The following is a 22,235-nucleotide window of genomic DNA, read 5'->3' on the forward strand; positions in this document are numbered from 1 at the left end:
CTTACCCTGAGGGACAGCAAGTGGGCAGACCGACCGGGGCCCCAGATATGGGGAGTCGGGGAGGGGCGAAGGGTGTGTTTAGCAAAGTGCTCGCCTGCCCTCACCTGCCAGCTCGGGGCCCTGGAGACGTCCTCCATCTCCTGGGCCCCAGAGATGTGCTCACGTTGGACTCTTACCCTGACGCCACCACTAGGCTCTCTGCCTGACAGTGACCCGGGCAGGCAGGCTTTGGGCAGCCACTGACTGCGACCTTGCTACCTGCCTGTGCCCAAGCCCCTGGCGCCCACCTATTCCTGGAGAGGGGTCACCCTGGACCCGTCTGCCAGAGGGGCCTGGATTCTCCGGCTGCCTGTGAGACAGGCTTGGAGGTGCCAGTGCCCCAAGGAGTGGGCACAGAAACACTCCCTCCAGCCCTGGGGAGGCACTCCTGGCAGTCGGGGCAGGGGACTGCAGGGGTGGCTCCCTCGGCAGGCCCAGGGGCAGCCGGGTGGGGGGTGTCCCACAGCCCTGCAGGCCAGCCAGGAGGACAATGGATGGCCGGCTGGCCCGGCTCCCACCCCGTGGCTGGGGTGGGGAGGGTCCCGAGGGGGAGGCCGTGGGCTCTCGGCCTGCCTGGGGACAGTGCACCTTGAGGGTCTAAGGCCTAGAAGCTGCAGGGCCCCGTGGCTGGCCGTGCTCACTCCGGCCTGGGCCCTGCCTGTGCGGGCCGGGCTCGCAGCTGGGCCTGAGGAGCGGCAGGCAAGCGGGGGAGGAAATGCCATAACCAAACGGGCTGCTGCAGCCGGGTCAGCCCCAGGGTGTGCCGGGGGCCTGGGGGCCAGGCCAGCAGCTCCCGCTTAGCCTCTGGGTGCCCGAGGACCCGTCTCCCCCAGTCTGGGGCTGGGGGCCTCACTGACACCAGGCCACAGGCACCCAGAGGAGCTGGGGGAAGCTAGCGATGGCCCTGGGGTACGGTGGGGCCCGGCAGACATTTATGGGACGTGGTCTAGGGATCCAGTCCTTGCCTGTCCCCACTGCCCTGTGGGGTGCGCACACATGGCGCAGCACACACGCTACACGCACGCGCAGGGCCTGCACCTGTACCATTGCATGCACACGTACACACACGTGCAGCCCTCGCTCTCTGGCCCGGGGGAACCCCAGGCTGTTCCCCCAGAGTCACTGGCCTTTGCAGGCACCACACCAGGCTCTGGTCCCCGCTGGGTGTGGGGACTTGGAGGTGGCTTGTGTTGGGCACTGCTATTCAGTTCTGGCCTTTGGGCAGCGTCTGAGAGGACCCTCCCTGACAGGCATCCTCTTTCTGTCCAGGCCACTGCCATGGCGTGAGCAGCCCCCCTCCACTGGCTGCAGTCCAGGCAAATTTCCTTCTCTCTGCACGGTACGTGGCTGGCCTCAGACCTGCGTTTCCAACTCAGCCACTTAGGTGATTCTGTGACTCAGTTTTCTCAACTGTAAAGTGGGGATAATGTGGACCTTGGCAACAGATGGGGCCTGGCAGGGCTAAAGCGTGCACAGAGACGGGCAGGTCCCCAGCACTGGCTGGGGCATACCTCACGGCCCTGCGGTTGACACGGTCCTGACTGCCTGGGAGCAGGTGCCTGGCACACCCAACACCCCCGTCCTGGAGAGCAGTAGTTCTGCTAAGTGCAGTTTATTTTGGAAAAGCCATCACCTGTATTACAGCTTCTAAGGGCGCCTGAAAGCTTGCACTTATGTACATTTGCTGCATGGTGAATAACGTCCCCTTGGCACCTGAGGCTCTGGCCTCACAGTGAAGAGGCAGTGGGTGGGGCCAGGCCCCCAAGCACTGGGTGATGGCCGGGCTGGGTGTGGCCACCTGTCAGCCTGTCACTGAGGCAGAGCAGTCGAGGCCCCCTCCCTTGTGCTGTCATCCTGGCTCTCCTGAGCTCCACGGGGATGGAGCAGTAAGTGGCAAGGAAGAGGGAACACGGCATCTCGCTGGATGCTGGGGAGGGAGGCCAGCACTGGCCCAGAGGAGTCCTGGGATCCTGGGGGCTCTCGGGCTGTGCTGTGCAGACTCTAGGCTGCAGGCAGCTGCTGACATGTGTGCAGGGCAGTGGCAGCAGGGCAGGCCTTCCCTCGGAGCTTCAGGTCCTGCTGTCACTGCCCCCTGGCTGAGGAGGAGAGGGGCGGGGAGAAAGCCTGCAGGGCTGACCCCTGCCCAAGACTCTCGCCCTGTCCTGGGGACAGCCAGCCGTTACAGAGGGGCCCAAGGCAGCCCAGCTGGGCAGACACTGCGTCCTGGGCCCCGTGACTCCCCGCAGCTCACAGACTTGACCCCCAGGCAGGGGCAGCTTTTCCATGAACACTGATCCTGCCGCCCACTGCCTGCTTCCTGCACTGCATCCACCCGGGAGAGGCCTGACTGGACACGGGTGGAACTTAGCTGAGGGTAAAGATGAGATGCCCGGGCAAACGAGAGGCCGGGCGTGGAGCAGACGGCCAGCGTCTGCCTTCTCCGTGAAGCCTGTCTGCAGCGGCTGGAGGCTCTGAGTGGCTCCCGACAAGCTCAGCTCACAGGGGGACCCAGAAAGTTCCACGGTGGGACCGATGGGTCCCGGCTGCCCCCACCCAGCTCTGGATTGGGGGAATCCCACCCCACCTGGGCCCGCCAGCCCCTAGGGTAGGTCCAGCAGGGCGTGCTCGGCGTAGAGCCTCTGGGAGATGTCGTAGACCCGTTCGATGAAGGGCAGGGCCTCACCCAGCATCTCCACGGCCTGCTCGGGGGACCCCACGTTCATGGTCTCCAGGAAGACCTTGCGTGTGGGCAGTGCACAGAAGGCCACGGTGACGGCCCGGCGGATGATCCAGGGGTGGTAGGCGGCCAGCGAGGCATTGTAAGAGTCAGTGCAGAGCGCGGTGGTGCGTGCGTCCTCAGGGCTGGTGCGGACGCCCTCCAGGAAGAGCTGCAGCCAGTGCAGGGCGCGGTGCAGCCGCAGCACCGTCCGGCAGCCCGAGTCGGGGTGGCGGGAGCGCCGCTCCAGGTCCACCCGCTGGCTGCCCACCTCGTAGGCCACCATGGCCTGCAGGGTGCTATAGTGCTCCCGCTGGGGGCCACCGCACAGCTGCTCCATGATCTGCAGCTTCGCCACCACGTCCTTGGAGATGAACGAGAAGACGGTGCCCAGGCTGTTCAGGAACCTGCGCGAGGGAGGCAGGCGCTCAGCTGGGGGTGCGGGGGAGAGCGCCCCCCACCTTCTGGGCCGCGAGTGAGGACAGCCGACCAGCACCGGGCTGGCAGGGGCCTACAAGTGCCAGCGGGATGCAAGTGGGACGCGTGGCCAGGAAAGGCCCTCGCACGCACCTGACCAGCCCCCTCCAGCTGGCGAGGTAGTGGTCCAGCAGCACCTCTTCCTTCTCATTGAGACACTGCTTGAAACTGACCAGGACAACTTTCAGATTAAACTCTGACTCCAAGTCATCCATTTCAACAGGAGCTGAAACACACAGGGAGTCCGGCTGTGGGCTGTCTCCGGGTGGGTAGGCTCCCCGCTTGGGTCATTATTTCGGGGAGGGAGGGCAGGGGAGGTTGGAAAGAAGCAGCTGGGGTCCCGCGGCCCCCAGTGAAAGCCCACAGTAACCCCCACCCCCAGGCCAGCCCCTCCTCCCCGGGAGCCCACCTTGCTATGCTCGGGTCCCCCACTCGCAGACACATGGGCCTGGCCCGGCCGGGCCCTTTGCCAGCCACACGGCCCACAGCTCTTAGCACGGGCCCCCTGACACTCAGGCTTGTCAAACCACTTGTCAAGCCACGCCTCACTTGCGGGAGGCACCTCTGCTCAGGTTTTCTTGCCTGTTTATAGTCTGTCTCTCTTGAGTGTATGTCTGTTCCTACTAATTGGAGAAGTATTTGCTGAGTCCCCACCCAGAGCACCCACTCCAGGGCACTGTGAGTGAGACCGACAGCCCAGCCCTGCTGAGGCGACATCCTAGTGGCAGGTGTGTGTGTGTGTGTGAGTGAGTGAGTGAGTGAGTGAGTGAGTGTGTGTGTGTGTGTGTGTGTGTGTGTGTGATAATAACAAAGACGGGAAGTCCAACACAGTAGGTAAAAGAATAAGCATGGTGAAGAGACAGACTGTGGGCTGAGGCCGGAGGGCCGAGCCCTTCCTTGCTTGAAGCTGCATTGCAACACCCAGAGCAGAGGCTGCGGGGTCAGTAGGTAAAAGAATAAGCATGGTGAAAAGACAGACTGTGGGCTGAGGCCGGAGGGCCGAGCCCTTCCTTGCTTGAAGCTGCATTGCAACACCCAGAGCAGAGGCTGCGGGGTCAGCATTTGCCGACAGATGGACAGACACCAGTCTTCTCACTCCTACTGTAACTGTACCCGTCCCACACAGAAGGGTAGCTGGACCACAGGTCTTCCGACACTCTGAAGACAGCCACAGGCCCTCCCCCAGCCCCAGGGAGTCCAGAAGTGCCCCAGGCCAGAGGCCTGCTCTGGATTCTGCTGGCATTCATATAGTCACTCCACAAACATCAAAGTGCCCAAGCGTTAGTGGGTGCCGCTGGGCACCTCAGCCCCTGCCTCCCTGGGTGCCTGGGGTCTGCACCGCGGTGTGGCTCTGACAGGCCCTGGGGACTCAGCTGTGTCTCACCTCATGTCCAGGACACGCTCTCACCCCTTTGGGCATGGGGGTTCCTGAGCTCTTGGTGCTGGGAGCACTGTGGGAGCCCGGTTGCCCGAGGTGTGGTGAAAGCTCAGCCAGGAGAGCACACTTGTGTGCCGGGGCAGGGTCTGCCTTCCACTCTGCGGGCAAACCATGCACTGTTCTAAGATCCTGTCCTACATCTTTGGGGAAAATGGGCCCGCACACCCTTCCCTGCCCACCACCCAGGCTGCTGGGAGCAGCTGATGGGGCCCAGGAGGCCCCGCAGGCTCCACGGCTTGGCCGCATGCCTGCCACTGGGCGGAGTGGCCAGAGGTGAGCTCACCCTGTCTTCAGGTGTGGGGGACAGCCGGGCCTGGCCTCAGGAAGATAACACTCCGGAGGTTTCCAGAACACCCCTCCCCTCTCTCAGGCCCTCAGTCTTCTGTCCACCGAGCAGATGGCCTCTGAGGCCCTCAGGGCTACCTTCCTGGTCACCAGACATCCTGTGGGCCTGGCCTTCCTGCCCAGAACCTGAGCCAGCAGCCAACGGGAGGTGCCAGCAGCCTTTCAGAGCTTGGAAACAACAGGAAGGGCAGGGGCGGCGCGGCCGGAGGCGGGCAGCCTGCCAGCTCTGGGAAGGTGATGCAGGGCACCGCCAAGGCTCCCCCAGGGGCAGTGCACGGTCCCAAGGTCAGGGCTCGTCCTGAGGCCGGCCTGAGCACCGGAGCCCTGTGGCTCACAGCTAGCTGAAGGACCCCAGGAAAAAGGGGGCAACCTTCCGGCACCCCAGCCCCAGCGGGTGGGAGCGGGACCCTGTCCGGGAAGTTCTGCAAGTCTCGCCTGAGGAGGGGGCTCCGGGTGGCGCCGAGCTGGGACCCGGGGCTCGGGTGGGTCCTACCCCAGCTGAGGCCCAGGGATGGGTCAGGGGCCCGGGGTCCGGGCCAGCGCGGGAGCCGGGTCCTCGGCCGCCCCCTCCCACGCCCGGTTCGGTTGGGCTGGGTTTCCCAGGCGCCAGCTCGACCCCACCGCGTCCGCCTCAACGCAATCGCCTCCAGCTCACCTGCGCCACCGCCTCTCACCTGCGCCGCGCAGCCGCCGTGGAAGCCGCGGCCCCGCCCCCGGCCACCGACCCACCGCCCGGGATTGGCTGCCGGCCGCCCAATCAGAAGGTCCGATGTGCGGGCCCGCGTTTCCGTCGGGCGCGCCGGAAGCTGGCGCCTTTGGGGTTGCGCTTGCGCAGTGCGTCGCCGCGAGTTGGACGCGCATGGCGGCGTCCGGGGCGCAGGCGCTCTGGTTTCGTGAGGCAGTGGTGGTCCCGCCGGCTCGCTGAGCGCGCCCGACAGGATGCCCGAGATCAGGGTCACACCCCTGGGTGAGTGCGGCGCGGCGCGGCGCGGCGCGGGGCGGGAGGAGCGCCCGAAGAAGGCCGGTGGGAGGCTCGGAGGGCCGGGGACCCCGGGACGTGTCGTCCTCGCCGCGCGTACCCTGCCCGGCGCCGGTGCTTAGGGAGCCTTTCTTCTGCTTCTGCATCCTCGCCACTTCCTGCCCTTCCACCTCCTCCATCTGTCTCGCGTCCCGCTTCCCTGCAGCCTCCGTTTACCCGTCTGCGGTCAGCCTTTGTTTTACTTGACCGCCGCAGCGTTAAAAAAAAAACAACCTCAAACTTTGCTTTTTGAAAAAGATGTAAGTGCACAGTTTAAAGGCTCAAACAGTACAGAACAGTGTGAAGGAGGAAAGATCACTGAGAATCAGAAACAGCTGGGGTCTCTGTGCACACGTGCCAGGGGTTTTTCGGGAACCTGCCTCCTTCCCTGGCCGTGTGTTGGAAGCATCTTCTCCTAGGGATGTCCCCCGCAACTCCACATCCTTTCTTTTGTGGCGAGCTCTCCTCAAAATAGCTCACCCAGCCCCCAGCGTGGACACTGAGCTGTTGACAGCTGCAGTGAACACCCCTGACCCTGGCCTGCTGGGTCACAGCGCACATCCTACCACACCAAAGGTGTCGTCACCCCCACGGCCTCTCCTAGCTGTTGGCTCCGGGTCCCCTCTGGCTGCTTCAGCCCCACGCTCTCCCCGCGCCTGGTTCTTCTCCAGGGGCCTCTGCAGGATCCTCCTTCCAGCCTGACCCTTTCCCAGATGGCCCCTTTCTCACCGCTCATCCTTTTTTTTTTTAAGGTTTATTTATTTGTTATTTATTTAGTTGGCTGCGTTGGGTCTTCATTGATGGGCGCGGGCTTTCTCTAGTTGTGGCGAGCGGGGTCTACTTTTGGTTGCAGTGCGCGGGCTTTTCATTGTGGTGGCTTCTCTTGTTGCGGAGCACGGGCTCTAGGCATGCAGGCTTCAGTAGTTGTGGCGCACAGGCTTAGTTGCTCCGACACCGCTCATTCTTGAATGATCCTATCTTTTTACTGCTTCTTTTACCCCAAATCTGCACCTGGGTGTGCCCCCAAGGTCACTCAGCCACAGCACCATCAGAGAAGAACTACTTCTGCTTCACTATCTGCCTTTGCCAGTTTCTGCCTCATGACCCCCATGGTCTCTCCCACCACAGGGCCTTTGCACAGCTGCCCCTCTCATCCCAGCTGTCCCTCTCCACCCTGCTCGGAATTCGTCTTCTCAGGGAGGACTGGAAGTTTGTGTGCCCTTCCCTGGCTTACTTTTCCCCGAGGTGCTGATCTCCCCGAATGCAAGTTTATCTAGGTGGTTATTGTCCGTGTTCTCGGACACACACACACACACACACACACACACACACACACACACACACATGGAACCTAAACTCCCTGTGGCCGCGTGTCTCCTTGTTTTCTTCCCACTCTCCTGTGTGTCCCAGGCTCTGTCCCCACCTCTCCTGCCCAGTTCAGGCCACTGTCTTTGCTCCCTGGGATTGTGGTAGGTGTACCTGTTGGGAGCAGGCAGCCAGTGCCTCAGAGCTGAGCTCCGGAGTCCGGAAAACTGTCCCTGGCCCCACGCTTAGGAGTCATGTGCCGTGGGCGGATCCCGTGACTTCTGGGACTTCACATCCTTGTCTGTGAAGAGGGGGGCCCTTCTCCCTCCCACACATATCTGCAGTGCCTCTGAGCGGGGCATGGCTTGGGGCTGGAGGTGCAATAGGAAGCAGGCTGAGACCCTGCCCTCAGGGAGCTCACATTCTGGTGGGGGGAGCAGGCCTGTGAGAGACCTCGAGGCCACTGTCTGTGGCTGGGCTGCCTGAGGCACACAGGTGAAGCTCGTGGCTGCTCTCACCTGCCGTTGTCATAGGTGACTGAAGCTTCTTGAGGACCAGCTGCGGCCCACTTTGGGCGGTGGCCTGGTCACCCTGGTGTGTGTGGTGCTAACAGAAGGTTCAGAAGGTTCCTTGCAGAGGGAGGCTTGTAGGATCCAAGATGAAAAATAGGTCATTTGCTGTCATCGGGCCTTGTGAGGCTGTGTCCCTTTCCTTCTGGGCCCCCAGACCCTAGAGGAGGTGACAGATGGCCGTATGAGGTGGCCGGGATATGCCCCGCTGGTCCTGGAGCATCTGGGCAGGGCTTGGAGGTCAGGACTGTGGATGCGATTCGGGTTATGGTCTGGGCTGGGGGCGCCTGAGGGGGCCCAGCGGTGGGGCGTCTGTACTGCGGCCACTCTAGTTGGTCATTGCTGGACAGCTAGGGCCATGTTTCCCCATGGCTGGGCTAAAGCCACACGGTGTCCCTCTGCAGTGGCACCACCAGGAGGTTCCTGGTGTTCACAGCTCAGATGTGGCCCCAGCTAAGGTTTTGGGAGGGGTGGTGATGCCCCAAGGAGCCTTGGCTTGCCTCTCTTGTGTTCTGGGACCACAGTCCAGCAGCCCTTACTCGGCTCCTGGCCTCAAGCCTGTGGGCCACTGCTCTGAGAGGTCAGTGGCAGGGCCCGAGGCTGGAGGCACCACGGGGAAGGGTCCAAGGTGGCCTTGGTGCCTTGTCCCCTCCCTGTGCGTTTCCCTTGCCCATGTGCAGAGGTGGCAATGCTTCTCACCTCACATGTCGTCCACACAGCAGCCACAGAGGGTTCTGCAGGGCCAGGGGCCCAGAGGGTCCTTTAGGGGTCTGGAGCAGGTGTCGGGGCCTTGGCCTTGGGGCTGGGGCCATCCTTGCAAGGGCAGCTGAGGGGAGAGGAGCGTGGTAGCACCTCTCACCCATCCTCCCGTTCAGGGGCTGGCCAGGACGTGGGCCGAAGCTGCATCCTGGTGTCCATCGCGGGCAAGAACGTCATGCTGGACTGCGGGATGCACATGGGCTTCAGCGACGACGTGAGTTCCTCGGGCGGGCGGCTGCCACCCAGGCTGCTCCTTGGCATCACCAACGGTGGACCCGGGCCTCGGAGTCTCAGGCTCTGACCCACAGAGGGGGGCAAGGTGGGGCACCTGCGCGGGGCCGGTCTGTACCAGATCGGGGCTCCCGGCTCAGGTACCAGCTGGGCAGCTGACCGCCTCCCTGCACACTCCGAGGCTCTGAGCAGTTGGCGGTCTCGGTGGGCCTGCGGGTTGGGGATGTGGGGGTCAGGCTCAGCTGCACCCTGACCTCAGGGGGCCGTGCCCGCAGCCCCAGCTGCCCCACTGTGGCGTCCTGACGCTTCCCCTCCCCCCACAGAGGCGCTTCCCCGACTTCTCTTACATCACCCGCAGCGGCCGGCTGACTGACTTCCTGGACTGCGTGATCATCAGGTGGGCGCCTTCCCCAGGACCCACCCACCCAAATGGCGACTCCCCATACGTGTCCCCCTGAGCCCCTCCTTGTTCCTTCTGGAGCGTGAGGCTGACCCCAGAGTGACTGCTTGTCGGTGGCGTCACTAGGTGCTCAGGCGCCGAGTCCCAGGTCGACAGCGCTCTGTCCCCTCTGCTCCCTCCTGCTCTGCAGCTCTCAGGGCGCCGTCTGACGCACGGCAGGCCCTCGGCGAGCGAGGGGGGAGGGGCGGTTGCCCTCCATGGGGAGGTGTGGAGGGCCCTCCAGGCTGCCCCGTGTTGCTTCCCCAGCCACTTCCACCTGGACCACTGCGGGGCGCTCCCCTACTTCAGCGAGATGGTGGGCTACGACGGGCCCATCTACATGACCCAGCCCACCCAGGCGATCTGCCCCATCCTGCTGGAGGACTACCGCAAGATTGCCGTGGACAAGAAGGGTGAGGCCAACTTCTTCACGTCCCAGATGATCAAAGACTGTATGAAGAAGGTGGTGGCCGTCCACCTCCACCAGACGGTGCAGGTCAGCCCCCCCGCCCCCCGCCCCGCTTCGTTGCCGGCGGGGAGCTGCCCGGAGGCGGACGCAGCGCTTGGCAGGGCCTCTGCTGCTGCCCGGCTCTGCCTGCGTGCGCTGAAGAGGCGGGAGAGGGTACCTGTGCCACGTGAGCAGCCCGGGGCGGGGGCGCAGGCCGGGCTGGACGCAGACCGGAGTGTTGCCTGTGGCTCGGTGGCAGTTGTCCGCGGGCCAGCGAGGAGGCAGGAAAGTGACATCAGATGTGGAGAAGTTTATCCCACGGCTCGCAGAGTGGTCTGCTTCTCGTCAGAGTCTGGGCTTTGCTGGTTGCCACGTGGCTAGCATTTGCGGTCGTTTTATCCTGGTTGAACCTTTTGTCAAGATGAAGTAGTGTGTTTCTTCTCAAGAACGCTCTTACCTTTGAGTCCACCTTTCTGGCGAATGGGTCACCGTTCCCCCTCCCCCACCTTTAGTTAGCGTTTGCACGGGGCATCCTTTCCCGTCTTTGTCCTTTCTCTCTTTCTGCATCGTGTTTTTAGGTAGCTTGGGTCTAATCCAGCCTGGTAACCGGTCCTGTAGGTGGACGGTTTGGACCGCGTGGGTAAGGATTTGGGCCTTAGCCGTATCCTCCTGCCGTTTGCTTCTTATTGGTGCTGCCTGGTCTGTGCTTTATTTCCTTTATTGCCTTTTTCTGGATTGACTTTTAAAAACTCTATTTCTCCTCTTATTTGGTAAATAATTAAATATTGTATTATAATTTTTGTAGTGGCAGAGATTACAAAACACATCCATGACAACACAGCTCTAAGGTACTTGGAACTTTTACCTCTCTCCTGGACAATGCAAGAGCCTCAGAGCACCTCTCAGATGCATTTACTCCTCCCCTGACTCACTGGCTCTTGTTTCCATGTATTTTAATTCCCTCAGCGTGCGAGACCCCCGGGACCTCACCGCTGATGCTGGTAAAGTCAGGTTTGCCAGGCGCCGTCTGTTTGCCTTTCCCGCTGTTCCCCTCTACTGCCTGTGTTCTTCACTTCGTATCTGGGATGGAGAGCACCGCTGTGGGTCTGCTGGTGGTGAATGCTCTCAAATTTTGCTCGTCTGCAAGTGGTGAAGACTTTGCCCTTAGGTTTGGGGTTCTGGGGCAGCATTTACTCTCCGTATTTTGCACGTGTCTTCCCATCTGCTGTTGGGAAGAGAATCTTTTCTCGGGCTGCTTGTGGGATCATGTCCTCTCCTGTGGACTCGGGCGGGGCGCTGTGCTGGCCCCGCCTGTTCTCGCCCTGCTGCGCCCGCTCAGGTTTGAGGCCTCCGGGTCTGCCCATTGCTCTCTCCAGGCCGAATGTAGGTCTTGCTTCTCCAGAGCCTTCGTCGTCCTTTTGTGTTTCTGTGTTTCATGCTAGATAGCTTTTATTGAATATTTTAGTTTGTTAATTCTCTCTTTGGTTATATGTAAGTGGTTGTTAAATTTGTCTGTTGGATTTTTTTAATTGATATATAATTGATTTACAGTATTATATGTTATAGGCGGATAATATAGGGATTCACAGGTTTCAAAGGTTATGCTCCATTTATAGTTACTATAAAATATTGGCTGTATTCCCTGTAGTACAGTATATCCTCGTAGCTTATTTTGTGTGTAATAGCTTGTACCTCTTAATCCCCCACCTCTGTCTTGCCTTTCCTCTCTTCCTTCTCCCCACTTGTAGTTTGTTCTCTGCATCTGTGACTGTTTCCTTTTTGTTACATTCACGAGTTTGTTGTATTTTTTAGATTTCACATATAAGTGATATCATACAGTATTTGTCTTTCTGTCTGACTTATTTCACTTAGCATAATACCTTCCAAGTCCATCCATGTTGCTGTAAATGACAAGATTTCATTTTTTAATGGCTGAGTAGTATTCCATTGTATATATGTACCACAGCTTTTTTTTTTTTTTAAGATTGGTTTTCTTTCCACGTGGACCATTTTTAAAGTCTTTATTGAATTTGTTACAGTATTGCTTCTGTTTTTTATGGTTTGGGGTTCTTTAGCCACGAGGCATGTGGGATCTTAGCTCCCCAACCAGGGATCAAACCCGCACCCCCTGCACTGGAAGGTGAAGTCTTAACCACTGGACCACCAGGGAAGTCCTTTTTTCTCCCTCCCCCGCCCCGGCTGCACTGGGTCTTTGTTGCTCCATGTGGGTTTTTTCTAGTTGTGGTGAGCGGGGCTACTCTTCAGTGCGGTGCGTGGGCTTCGCATTGCGGGAGCTTCTCTTGTTATGGAGCACAGGCTCTAGGCACGTGGGCTCAGTAGCTGTGGCTCGCAGGCTTAGTAGTTGTGGCACATGGGCTTAAGTTGCTTTGCGGCATGTGGGATCTTCCTGGACCAGGGATCGAACCCGTGTCCCCTGCATTGGCAGGTGGATCCTTAACCACTAGAACACCAGGGAAGTCCTTGTACTACATCTTCTTTATCCATTCATTTGTCGATGGGCGTTTAGGTTGCTTCCATGTCTTGGCTATCATAAATAGCACTGCAGTGAACGTTGGGCTCCATTTATCTTTTCGAATAATGGTTTTCCCCGGATATATGTCCAGGAGTAGGGTTGCAGGATGATATGGCAACTCTATTTTTAGTTTTTTGAGGAATCTCCATACTGTTCTCCGTAGTGGCTGCACCATTTTACATTCCCACCAACAGTATAGGACGGTTCCCTTTTGTCCACACCCTCTCCAGCGTTTATTATTTGTAGACTTTTTTTTTTTTTTCTGTACGCGGGCCTCTCACTGTTGTGGCCTCTCCCTTTGCGGAGCACAGGCTCCAGACGCGCAGGCTCAGCGGCCATGGCTCACGGGCCCAGCCGCTCCGTGGCACGTGGGATCCTCCCGGACCGGGGCACGAACCCGTATCCCCTGCATCGGCAGGCGGACTCCCAGCCACTGGGCCACCAGGGAAGCCCCCCTCACTGTGGTTTTTTTTTTTTTTTTTTTTGCGGTACGCGGGCCTCTCACTGCTGTGGCCTCTCCCGTTGCGGAGCACAGGCTCCGGACGCACAGGCTCAGCAGCCATGGCTCACGGGCCCAGCCGCTCCGCGGCATGTGGGATCCTCCCAGACCGGGGCACGAACCCGTGTCCCCTGCATCAGCAGGCGGACTCTCAACCACTGCGCCACCAGGGAAGCCCCCCTCATTGTAGTTTTGATTTGCATTTCTGTGGGTTTTTTTTTTAAATGTTTTATTTATTTATTTATTTATTTATTTGGTTGCACCTGGTCTTAGTCGCACCCGGTGGGCTCCTTAGATGTGGCTCGCCTGCTCCTTAGTTGCAGCACGTGTGCTCCTTAGTTGTGGCCAGCGGGCTCCTTAGTTGTGGCATGCAAACTCTTAGTTGTGGCGTGCATGTGGGGTCTAGTTCCCTGATCAGGGATTGAACCCAGGCCCCCTGCATTGGGAGCTCGGATTCTTAACCACTGTGCCATCAGGGAAGTCCCTGCATTTCTGTATTAATTAGCGGTGTTGAACATGTTTTCATGTGCCTCTTGGCCATCTGTATGTCTGTTTAGATCTTCCTTCCATTTTTTGATTGGGTTGTTTGTGTTTTTGATATTGCGCTGCATGAACTGTTCGTATATTTTGGAGATTAATACCCTTTCGGTTGCATCATACGCAGATGTTTTCTCCTATTCTGTAGGTTGTCTTTTTGTTTTGTTTATGGTTTCCTTTGCTGTGTAAAAGTTTGTTTTGTTTTGTTTTAATAACAATCCTTTTTTTAAAAATTAATTAACTGATTAACTTATTTATTTGGTTGTGCTGGGTCTTAGTTGTGGCAGGCGGGCTCCTTAGTTGCAGCTCGCCAGCTCCTTAGTTGTGGCGTGTGAACTCTTAGTTGTGGCGTGCGTGGGGGATCTAGTTCCCCGACCAGGGATCGAACGCGGTTCCCCTGCATTGGGAGCGCAGAGTCTTAACCACTGCACCACAAGGGAAGTTCCTGTGCAAAAGCTTTTTATTTAATTAGGTTCCATTTGTTTGTTTTTATTTCCATTACTATAGGAGGCGGATCCAAAAAAAATACTGTTGCTATTTATGTCAGAGTGTTCTGTCTATGTTTTCTTCTAGGAGTTTTATGGTATTTGGTCTTACATTTAAGTCTTTAATCCATTTTGAGTTTATTTTCATGTATGGTGTTAGAGAATGTTCTAAGTTCATTATTTTACATGTAGCTGTCCAGTTTTCCCAGTACTATTTATTGAAGAGACTGTCGTTTCTCCATTGTATATTCTTGCCTCTTTTGTCACAGATTAATTGACCATAGGTGTGTGGGTTTATCTCTGGGCTCTCTATTCTGCTCCATTGATCCATATATCCCTTTTGTACCAATATCACACTGCTTTGATTACTAGAGCTGTGTAGTATATTCTTGCCTCTTTTGTCACAGATTAATTGACCATAGGTGTGTGGGTTTATTCCTGGGCTTTCTGTCCTGTTCCATCGATCTATATTTCTGTTTTTGCGTCAGTACCATACTCTTTTGATTCCTGTAGCTTTGTAGTATACTCTGAAGTCAGGGAGCCTGATTGCTCCAGCTCCGATTTTCTTTACCATGCAGTTTTGATGACTGTAGCTTTGTAGTATAAAGTCAGGGAGTGTGATTCCTTCAGTTCTGTTCTTTGTTAGGATTCTTGTGGTTATTTGGCATCTTTTGTGCTTCCACACAAATTTTAAAATTATTTGTTTCAGTTCTGTGAAAAATGCCACTGGTATTTTGATAAGGATTACATTGAATGTGTAGATTGCCTGGGATAGTGTGGCTCTTTTGAACCCTTAACTTGGGTTATTATGGTTTCTGGTTCTACAATTTCCACTGTTTTTAATAGTTTCTAGTTTTTTGCCAACATTCTTAATTCTTTCTCTTTCTGAATATTTTAATCACAATCCTTTTAAAGCCTGTGTCTGAAAACTCCAGGAGCCCTGAATCTGCTTCTCTGGACTGTTGTTCCTTTTTTTTCGGTCCCTGTTGTCTCATCTCTTGTGTCTGCTTGTGATTGAGAACTGGATGTCGTGTGTGAAAAAAAAAGGGATGATGAAAGGCTAGAATGATGTCATCAACTTGCGCCCACTGCTGCCCCAGGCTCCACCTCCCTGCCCCTCTGCCCTCTGCCCGGCACAGCCTGCAGACCTGAGGTCAGCCCTGTTCTCTGTAGGTGGACGATGAGCTGGAAATCAAGGCTTACTATGCGGGCCACGTGCTGGGGGCGGCCATGTTCCAGATTAAAGTGGGCTCAGAGTCTGTGGTCTACACGGTCAGTTGAAGCACTTGGGGCACAGAAGGGCTGGCTGGCCGGGCAGAGGAAGGAGGCACCCTCCTCATTGCCACATTCTTTGCCAGGGGGATTATAACATGACCCCAGACCGGCATCTGGGGTAAGTAGGCCAGTACATTTGTTTCATCCTATTGGGCGGGTCCCCCCAGGGGTACAGGGACCCTGAGGGGTGTGCCGGGTTCCTGAGCAGTCTGTGTGTCATTGTCCCCGGGTGTTCTCCTGTCCCCTCAAGTGCTGCCTGTGTCATTCGACGGCCTGTGCCTGTGCAGAGGAGGCAGGCTGCCTGCTAGAGGGTCCAGGAGGGCCATGGCTGTGTACAGCCTTGCCACCGTGTGGACTGTCCACCTCTGGCCACACCCACCTGTGTTCTAGAGCCGCCTGGATTGACAAATGCCGCCCCAACCTGCTCATCACAGAATCCACGTATGCCACCACCATCCGAGACTCTAAGCGCTGCCGGGAGCGAGACTTCCTCAAGAAGGTCCATGAGACCGTGGAGCGTGGCGGGAAGGTAGCTGGTGGGCGGCAGGTGCCCCAGGCGGGGCTGGCTGTGTGCCTCTGGCCATGCTACACGGGTCTTTCGGCTGCCCCAGCAGGTGGTCAGGGGCAGGGGTGCTGTGTTCTGGGCACAGAGAAGGAAGGTTGCTCAGCACTGGGAAGACAAATTCCCCTGAAAACCCTTTAGTGGGGGCCCGTCTACTCCTCATGTCTCAGATCCCAATGAAGGGCTGGCCCGAGCGTCCACCGTGGTCACTTTTGGGCAGGCTGTGCTGGGACAGAATGTGGGGGGCTGCCCGCAGTCTGCATGGGGCCTCCGGCCCTCAGAGCTGCCGGCAGGGCTGGTCTTCTGTCCGCCACTGTGCACAGCCGTGGGCACGATGGCTGGGCAGTGTGGCCGGGGCTCCTCCCGAGCTGGCCCCCCGCCCCCACCCCCGCGCCCGCAGGTGCTGATCCCCGTGTTCGCGCTGGGCCGCGCGCAGGAGCTCTGCATCCTGCTGGAGACCTTCTGGTAGGTGTGGCCGGGACGGTTTGTGGAGGCCCTGCCCCGCTGGCCGTGGGGTGAGAGAGGGTGGGGAGCGCCCTTCCTGGCACTGGACCCAGCCCAGGCTGAGGGCACATGAGGGCTGCAGGCCAGCCCTGCCCCGGCAGCCTCCCCACCATCCCCGTCCTCCACAGGGAGCGCATGGACCTGAAGGCCCCCATCTACTTCTCCACGGGCCTGACGGAGAAGGCCAACCACTACTACAAGCTCTTCATCCCCTGGACCAACCAGAAGATCCGGAAGACCTTTGTGCAGAGGAACATGTTTGAGTTCAAGCACATCAAGGCCTTCGATCGGGCATTTGCCGACAGCCCGGGTCCCATGGTGCGGCCCAGTGCCGGCTGGGGGTGGGGTTCTGCTGGGCCGGGGCCCTGTCAGCAAGTCGCGCAGGGGAGCGGGGCGCCTCTGTGCCAGGAAGACCAACGGTCAGAAGGCTGAGGGCAGGGGGGCATCTGATGCCCTGACTGTCCCCACACCTGCCCCGAAGGTCGTGTTTGCCACACCAGGGATGCTGCATGCCGGCCAGTCCCTACAGATCTTCAGGAAGTGGGCAGGGAACGAGAAGAACATGGTGAGGGGTCTGGGCCCCAGGGCCGGTTCCCTGGAGGGCTGGCGAGGTTGAGGGGCAGGGGCTCCCCCTGGCTGGGGGGACATTGCTGCTGTCAGGAGGAGGAGGAGGCTTGGTACCCTGGGGACTGGTGTCTGACTCAGGCTCACACTCTTGCTGTGTCTTGGCCCGTCTGCACCAGGCAAGAAAGCGCCCGGCTTCCCAAGTAGCCATCATGGGGGTCAGGCCTGGGCGGGCGTGTGCTGAGACCCCTGAGCCTGCCTGGGTCTGCAGTGGGGCCTGGAAGCGGGAGGGGCCTCCACCAAGGGCTTGGGCTCAGGTGGGCAGAGGGGCGGGGCGGGGGGAACGTCCCGGAGGAGCCCCGAGGTAGGAGGCGGGAGGTGCAGTGGGGCTGCTTGTCCATCTCTCCTCCCTGCAGGTCATCATGCCCGGCTACTGCGTGCAGGGCACCGTGGGCCACAAGATCCTCAGCGGGCAGCGCAAGCTGGAGATGGAGGGGCGGCAGGTGGTGAGTCCTCATCCTCCCTCGCCAGCTCTGTGGACCCTCTTGGGGGAGGGACGGCCCTCGGAGCCACTGCCTGTGCTGATGGCTTGCCTGCCGTGCTGCCGCAGCTGGAGGTCAAGATGCAGGTGGAGTACATGTCCTTCAGTGCCCACGCGGACGCCAAGGGCATCATGCAGCTGGTGGGTCAGGCGGAGCCGGAGAACGTGCTGTTGGTGCACGGCGAGGCCAAGAAGATGGAGTTTCTGAAGCAGAAGATTGAGCAGGAATTCCGTAGGCAGCCCAGGCCAGGGCGGGCTGGGTGATACGGAGGGTATGCGGGCAGGGTTGGTGCAGGCGGGGCCCGCCAGCCTGGACTGAGGCTCTCTCCACACCCCGGCCCAGGGGTCAGCTGCTACATGCCGGCCAACGGCGAGACGGTGACGCTGCCCACGAGCCCCAGCATCCCTGTGGGCATCTCTCTGGGGCTGCTGAAGCGGGAGATGGCGCAGGGTGAGCGGCAGGGCCCGTTGATGGGGGCGGGGCGGCTGCTGGGCAGGTGGCCCCGCTGACAGCTCTGACCGCCGCCCCTGCCCCACAGGGCTGCTCCCTGACGCCAAGAAGCCGCGGCTCTTGCATGGCACCTTGATCATGAAGGACAGCGTGAGTGCCAACCGTCAGTGGGGGCGGTGGGGGCCGCCCCCGCCGTCCCTGACCTGCCCTTGCCCCACAGAACTTGCGGCTCGTGTCCTCAGAGCAGGCCCTCAAGGAGCTGGGCCTGGCCGAGCACCAGCTGCGCTTCACCTGCCGTGTGCACCTGCACGACACGCGCAAAGAGCAGGAGGCAGCCGCGCGCGTGTACAGCCACCTGAAGAGGTAGACGCTGCGGCCGCGCCTTCCGGACCTGGGGGGCGGGGCGCCAGCGGGGGCGCCAGGCAGCGGCTCACTGTGCCTCCCTGCAGCGTCCTCAAGGACCACTGCGTGCAGCACCTTCCTGACGGCTCCGTGACTGTGGAGTCCATCCTCATTCAGGCCGCTGCCCACTCAGAGGACCCAGGCACCAAGGTGCTGCTGGTCTCCTGGACCTACCAGGTAAGGCGCGGGACTGGTGGGGTCACCCCGTTACCCTGGGCTGCCTCGCCTGGACCCACGGCCCCTCTTGCCTGTGGCTGCAGGACGAGGAGCTGGGAAGCTATCTCACATCTCTGCTCAAGAAGGGCCTGCCCCAGGCCAGCTGAGGCCCCGCTGCCAGGGCTGTGTGCACCCTGGGTCTTCCCTGCGTCCTCGGGTGTGGAGCCCGCAGCTGGCTGCGACCCTCGTCTGGGCGGAGACCACAGTGCCCCGCACCTGCCCGAGTGGCTGCTTTTGGCCGAAGAAAGAAATGGACCTGGGGGGCTTTTCACCTTTTATTTCTGCTCCTGGGCTCCCAGGAGATTGGGGTGGGACTCCCGGGGTGTTGATTTCCAATAAAAACCACCACAGGCTGTTTGGGTGTCTCACTTTCCGGTGCTTGCGCCTGTCTTCTGCACCCCGGGCAGGCAGGGACTTGTGGCAGGTCCAGGCTGACAGGAGGCGTGGGGCCTGCCGTGGTCCCTCTGAGATGCACGGTGGTGTAGAGCTGGGCAGCATCCAGCAGCTGGGCCTAGCGTGCCACGGCTGCCCTGACCTTGCTGCATATCAGGGGTCACCTGTGACCTCTGTGCTGCGGACTCTGAGGGCACATAGAGGCAGGACCTGTGAACAGACGCCAGGTCATCCTGGGGGTGTGACAGTCTCTGCAGGGGCCAGGCCAGAGCCTTCAGCAGGACTGCAGAGCCCCCTGCCTTCGCCCCAGAGTTCAAGCCCCTCTCTACCCTCTGCTGCCTTCTGGAACGCCCTCTCAGCCTCCCTCCCCACAGGGCCAGGCTGGGGCTTGGGCTGCTGGGCTCTGGCTTTCCTCTTGGCCACAGGCTGGAGTCCCAGCTGCTGGGACAGCACTGCCACTGAGAGCCCCTCCCGCGGCAAGGACTCAGCCTTGGGAGGGGTCCGTCAGTCAACGGGGTACAAGCAGGGACCTCTCCACGCCACCGCCTCTTACCGAAGCCCTCATAGAGCACCGCCTTCAGGAACAAGCCGTGGGCGGGAGCCACGTGGCTCTGGTGCCTGCCCAGAGGGTCCTGGCTCTCCAGAATCACCTTCACCTGAGCAGGCATCAAAGCCCCCAGCCCCACGGCCACCAGCACAGATGTCATTCTCCGCACCTGTGACCCAAGGTGAAGACTGTTGCAGCCGCCCGAGCCCTAGGCCCCACCCCTGGCAGGGCCCCAGGACAGAGCCCACCTGTCTGTATAGGAAGGATTGGCTCTCAAACTCCAGGCTCCAGAACTGCAACCGCCTGGGGACACAGGCGCCCATGAGGTCTGGGCCTCAGGGCAGCCTCAACCCTCCAGTGTGGCCTCCCCGCGTCCCACCCCAGGGGCCCCCACCTACTCCCCCCCAACCCCTCGTAAATGAAACTGGTGGAAGGGAGACTAAAGCCAGAGGACTGCTGCTTGGGAGCGGGGACAGCAGCGCCTCCGGGGGCTTGGCTGCAGGAGGAGGCCGAGGTCCTGGCGTGGGCTCGGGGGCTGCGAGGGAGGTGGAGCGGCCAGCTCCTCCCCCAGGGACTCAAGCCCTGGGCCTTGGGCTCTCCAGCAGGAGTCGGAAGCCTGGAAGCTGGCTGCGCAAGGTCCCTTCTCCAGGAGGGAGGGAGGGAAGGCTCTGGAAGTCAGTAGCTGCGGTCTGGCCGGAGGCCCCTGGGACAGCGCTGGGGGCAGTGGAACCAACCCCCTGCCAGCCCGGGCGCGAACCACTGGCCTACTGCTTCTTCTCCAGAGGAGTCTTTTCACCGACCGCCGGGCTCCGTCCACGAGACAGTGAGCTCTCAGCAGGGCAGGCAGCCTTCTCTGCCCTCTGCCCCCCAGCCTGGCAGGACCCTAGCCCAGGGGAGGGCACAGCTGCAGGCTCACGGGTGTTGGGGCCACACCACTCGGCTGACCGGCACCTCCTTCTCCCCCAAGGCTGGACAGGTGCCCTGGGAGCCCCCAGTGCAGCACCAGGGAAGGGGCTGGAGCTAAATCCAGCCTTTGCAGCCTCCAGACCAGAGCGTAGGCTGCCCTTCTCACCTGCTCTCCTCGGGGAGGACAAAGGGGCTGCTGGCAGGGTCGGGAGACACAGAGGCTCGGCGCAGGGTGCGCACCGGGCTGGTGGCCAGGCTGCCAGCCGACTGGAAGGCCCTGAAATCATGTGTCCCCAGGAGGTGCTGGGCGGCCTCCCGCATGGCAGCCACGTCCAAGCAGCTGCAGGGAGCCAGGTGAGTGGTCAGGAGCGAATGGCCGGCCAGGCGAGCCTGGCAAGCCCCTCAGGCTCACTTGCACACCCACTCACTCAGCCCGAAGCGCCCAGCACCGATTTCGTTCAAACACGGGCAGCTGGTGAGGACTGCGGCAGCCGGTAGCCAGGCGGTACAGGTAAGTCCTGGACGTGGCGGCGTGGCGGGCATGGAAGTGGCTGGGCACACGGAAGGCCTGCAATACCCTGTGGGAACGAGGCCAGGAATGACCCCCTGCCCCGTCCATGTGACACCCTGGCATCTCTGCCATCACCCCGAAGAGTTCTGTCCAGATACAGAGTCCTCCTTCACCTCCCGCCTCCACCATAGTGGACGAGTTCCGGGAGAGCAGAGAAGTGCTCACCGGATGGCCGGGTGCCTCAGGTGCGTGTTGAGGGCTTGCGTCAGGACTTCAGGGGAGAAGGGGGGCCGGCCTGAGCGGCGCTGGACATCCAGGTGCGCCGCGTTGCTCAGGGCATGGACCCCAGCATCCGTGCGGCTGGAGATAGTGAACTTTACCGGCACCACCGAGTTCAGCCGCTTTGCGGCCTCCTAAGGCGGGTGGGGGGGGCGCACAGCGGCCGCGGGCGGGGCTCCCATCTGCCCCTCCCCCAGGTCGCCCTCCTCCCTCACCCCTCCCAGGCGCGGCCCGGCGGAGCTCACCTCCAGGTAGTTCTGGACTCCGATGGCGTGCTGGGCGCCCCTGACTGCCGCGACCCCGCTGTGGGCAGGGCGGGTGGAGGTTAGCGCGCGAGGCCGCCCCGCCCCGCCAGGGACGCCGCCCGTCCCGTCTTCTGCGGCCAAAGGCGGCCGTTCCATCCCCGGGAGGCTGAGGCCCGAGGCCGGAGGTCCTAAACTTAGATCCCTCCAACCCCTCGGACGCCGGCCGTCGGCTGCTCTCCGGCTCGAGCTCGGGTGCTCCTCGCGGCGCCGAGCTACACGAGGGGGTTTGCGGGCACGGATGGGAGGCCCAGAGGACGTACTTAAAGTCCGTGCCCAAGTACTGGAAGTACACGAGGTAGCGCGCCCGCACTGAGCCCGCGCCCATGGCCAGGCCGGACCCGGCATCGGGTCAGGCGAAGAGCCAGGCAGAACCGGACCCCACGGAGCGCCAGGCGGACTGGGACGGCACGTGGGGCTGCGTCCGTGCGCGCCCGCGCACCCATCTTGGTCACGCCCCCCCGGCCGCTCCCGCGCCTGCGCCTGGGCTTTCGGCCCGCCCAGGCAACCTCGCTTGGCCGCCCAGGGCGGGGGCGGAGGCGGGGCCAGACTTAGGGAGCGGCTGCAAAGTGCCGACCCAGGGGAGACAGCCGCACGCAGACTCGCACGTTCCCCCGGCCACTCATTCGCCACCCCCATCCTCCCGCCGCAGTCCGGCCGAGCGCTTGTTGCCAATCCCCCGGGTTGCCTAACGGTCGGATCGCTGGAACGCGCGGGGCCCGACGGCTCCCGCGGCTGTTGCTGGGCCCACCCACACTTCCGACCGTCTGCCCGGACGAAGGGGGCGGGACGTCGGGGCGTTTGGCGACGCTCCCCGGCGGTGACAGCAGGCGGCGAGCGCGGGCGGCGGACTTTGGCGACGCTCCCCGGCGGTGACAGCGGGCGGCGCGCGCGGACGGCGGACTTTGGCGACGCTCCCCAGCGGTGACAGGCGGGGCGGGGCG

The 22,235-nt window shown here is 60.9% G+C and overlaps 3 protein-coding genes across 7 annotated transcripts; 1 reads left to right on the forward strand and 2 right to left on the reverse strand.

The window, feature by feature from the left end:
* Nucleotides 1-29: 29 nt before the first annotated feature.
* Nucleotides 30-5,676, reverse strand: CPTP (ceramide-1-phosphate transfer protein). Its single transcript, XM_007129121.3, has 3 exons — nucleotides 5,671-5,676; nucleotides 3,326-3,458; nucleotides 30-3,162 (listed from the first exon to the last, which is right to left on the reverse strand). The coding sequence occupies exons 2-3, from the start codon at nucleotides 3,445-3,447 to the stop codon at nucleotides 2,640-2,642; spliced, it is 645 nt and encodes a 214-aa protein (XP_007129183.1). The 5' UTR covers nucleotides 3,448-3,458; nucleotides 5,671-5,676; the 3' UTR covers nucleotides 30-2,639.
* A 161-nt stretch (nucleotides 5,677-5,837) lies between these two features.
* INTS11 (integrator complex subunit 11) lies at nucleotides 5,838-18,706 on the forward strand. 2 transcript variants are annotated; one of them, XM_007129116.3, is made up of 17 exons: nucleotides 5,838-5,982; nucleotides 8,783-8,880; nucleotides 9,221-9,294; nucleotides 9,604-9,832; nucleotides 15,012-15,110; nucleotides 15,197-15,231; nucleotides 15,504-15,642; nucleotides 16,076-16,140; nucleotides 16,308-16,497; nucleotides 16,661-16,744; nucleotides 17,160-17,249; nucleotides 17,354-17,516; nucleotides 17,628-17,735; nucleotides 17,824-17,885; nucleotides 17,956-18,098; nucleotides 18,185-18,314; nucleotides 18,398-18,706. In XM_007129116.3, the coding sequence occupies exons 1-17, from the start codon at nucleotides 5,955-5,957 to the stop codon at nucleotides 18,458-18,460; spliced, it is 1,800 nt and encodes a 599-aa protein (XP_007129178.1). In that variant the 5' UTR covers nucleotides 5,838-5,954; the 3' UTR covers nucleotides 18,461-18,706. The 2 variants fall into 2 exon arrangements, with proteins under 2 accessions (XP_007129178.1, XP_054939807.1); XM_055083832.1 differs by having other exon boundaries at nucleotides 15,504-15,612; nucleotides 16,112-16,140.
* Nucleotides 18,707-18,820: 114 nt separating this feature from the next.
* Nucleotides 18,821-21,753, reverse strand: PUSL1 (pseudouridine synthase like 1). Of its 4 annotated transcripts, none has more exons than XM_007129120.4 (8): nucleotides 21,555-21,753; nucleotides 21,235-21,292; nucleotides 20,936-21,070; nucleotides 20,628-20,777; nucleotides 20,366-20,539; nucleotides 19,542-19,596; nucleotides 19,300-19,462; nucleotides 18,821-18,956 (listed from the first exon to the last, which is right to left on the reverse strand). In XM_007129120.4, exons 1-8 carry the CDS (start codon nucleotides 21,637-21,639, stop codon nucleotides 18,907-18,909), a joined length of 870 nt encoding a protein of 289 aa, XP_007129182.1. In that variant the 5' UTR covers nucleotides 21,640-21,753; the 3' UTR covers nucleotides 18,821-18,906. The 4 variants fall into 4 exon arrangements, with proteins under 4 accessions (XP_007129182.1, XP_007129181.1, XP_028343812.1 ...); XM_007129119.4 differs by having other exon boundaries at nucleotides 20,936-21,123; XM_028488011.2 differs by lacking the exon at nucleotides 20,936-21,070.
* Nucleotides 21,754-22,235: the final 482 nt, after the last annotated feature.

Source organism: Physeter macrocephalus, chromosome 3, assembly GCF_002837175.3.
Source record: "Physeter macrocephalus isolate SW-GA chromosome 3, ASM283717v5, whole genome shotgun sequence".
NCBI classification, from domain to species: domain Eukaryota; kingdom Metazoa; phylum Chordata; class Mammalia; order Artiodactyla; family Physeteridae; genus Physeter; species Physeter macrocephalus.

Bases quoted from the DNA above. Each gene is read 5' to 3' on its own strand.
- PUSL1 (XM_007129117.4), bottom strand. From the start codon at position 21,639: ATGCCGGGTCCGGCCTGGCCATGGGCGCGGGCTCAGTGCGGGCGCGCT. The intron at 21,124-21,234 runs GTGAGCTCCGCC...CACCCGCCTTAG, and splicing joins GAGTCCAGAACTACCTGGAG to GAGGCCGCAAAGCGGCTGAA. The intron at 19,463-19,541 runs GTGGGCTCTGTC...CTTGGGTCACAG, and splicing joins AATCCTTCCTATACAGACAG to GTGCGGAGAATGACATCTGT.
- CPTP (XM_007129121.3), bottom strand. From the start codon at position 3,447: ATGGATGACTTGGAGTCAGAGTTTAATCTGAAAGTTGTCCTGGTCAGT. The intron at 3,163-3,325 runs GTGCGTGCGAGG...TCCCTCGCGCAG, and splicing joins AGCTGGAGGGGGCTGGTCAG to GTTCCTGAACAGCCTGGGCA.
- INTS11 (XM_007129116.3), top strand. From the start codon at position 5,955: ATGCCCGAGATCAGGGTCACACCCCTGG. The intron at 8,881-9,220 runs GTGAGTTCCTCG...CTCCCCCCACAG, and splicing joins ACATGGGCTTCAGCGACGAC to AGGCGCTTCCCCGACTTCTC. The intron at 15,111-15,196 runs GTCAGTTGAAGC...ATTCTTTGCCAG, and splicing joins CAGAGTCTGTGGTCTACACG to GGGGATTATAACATGACCCC.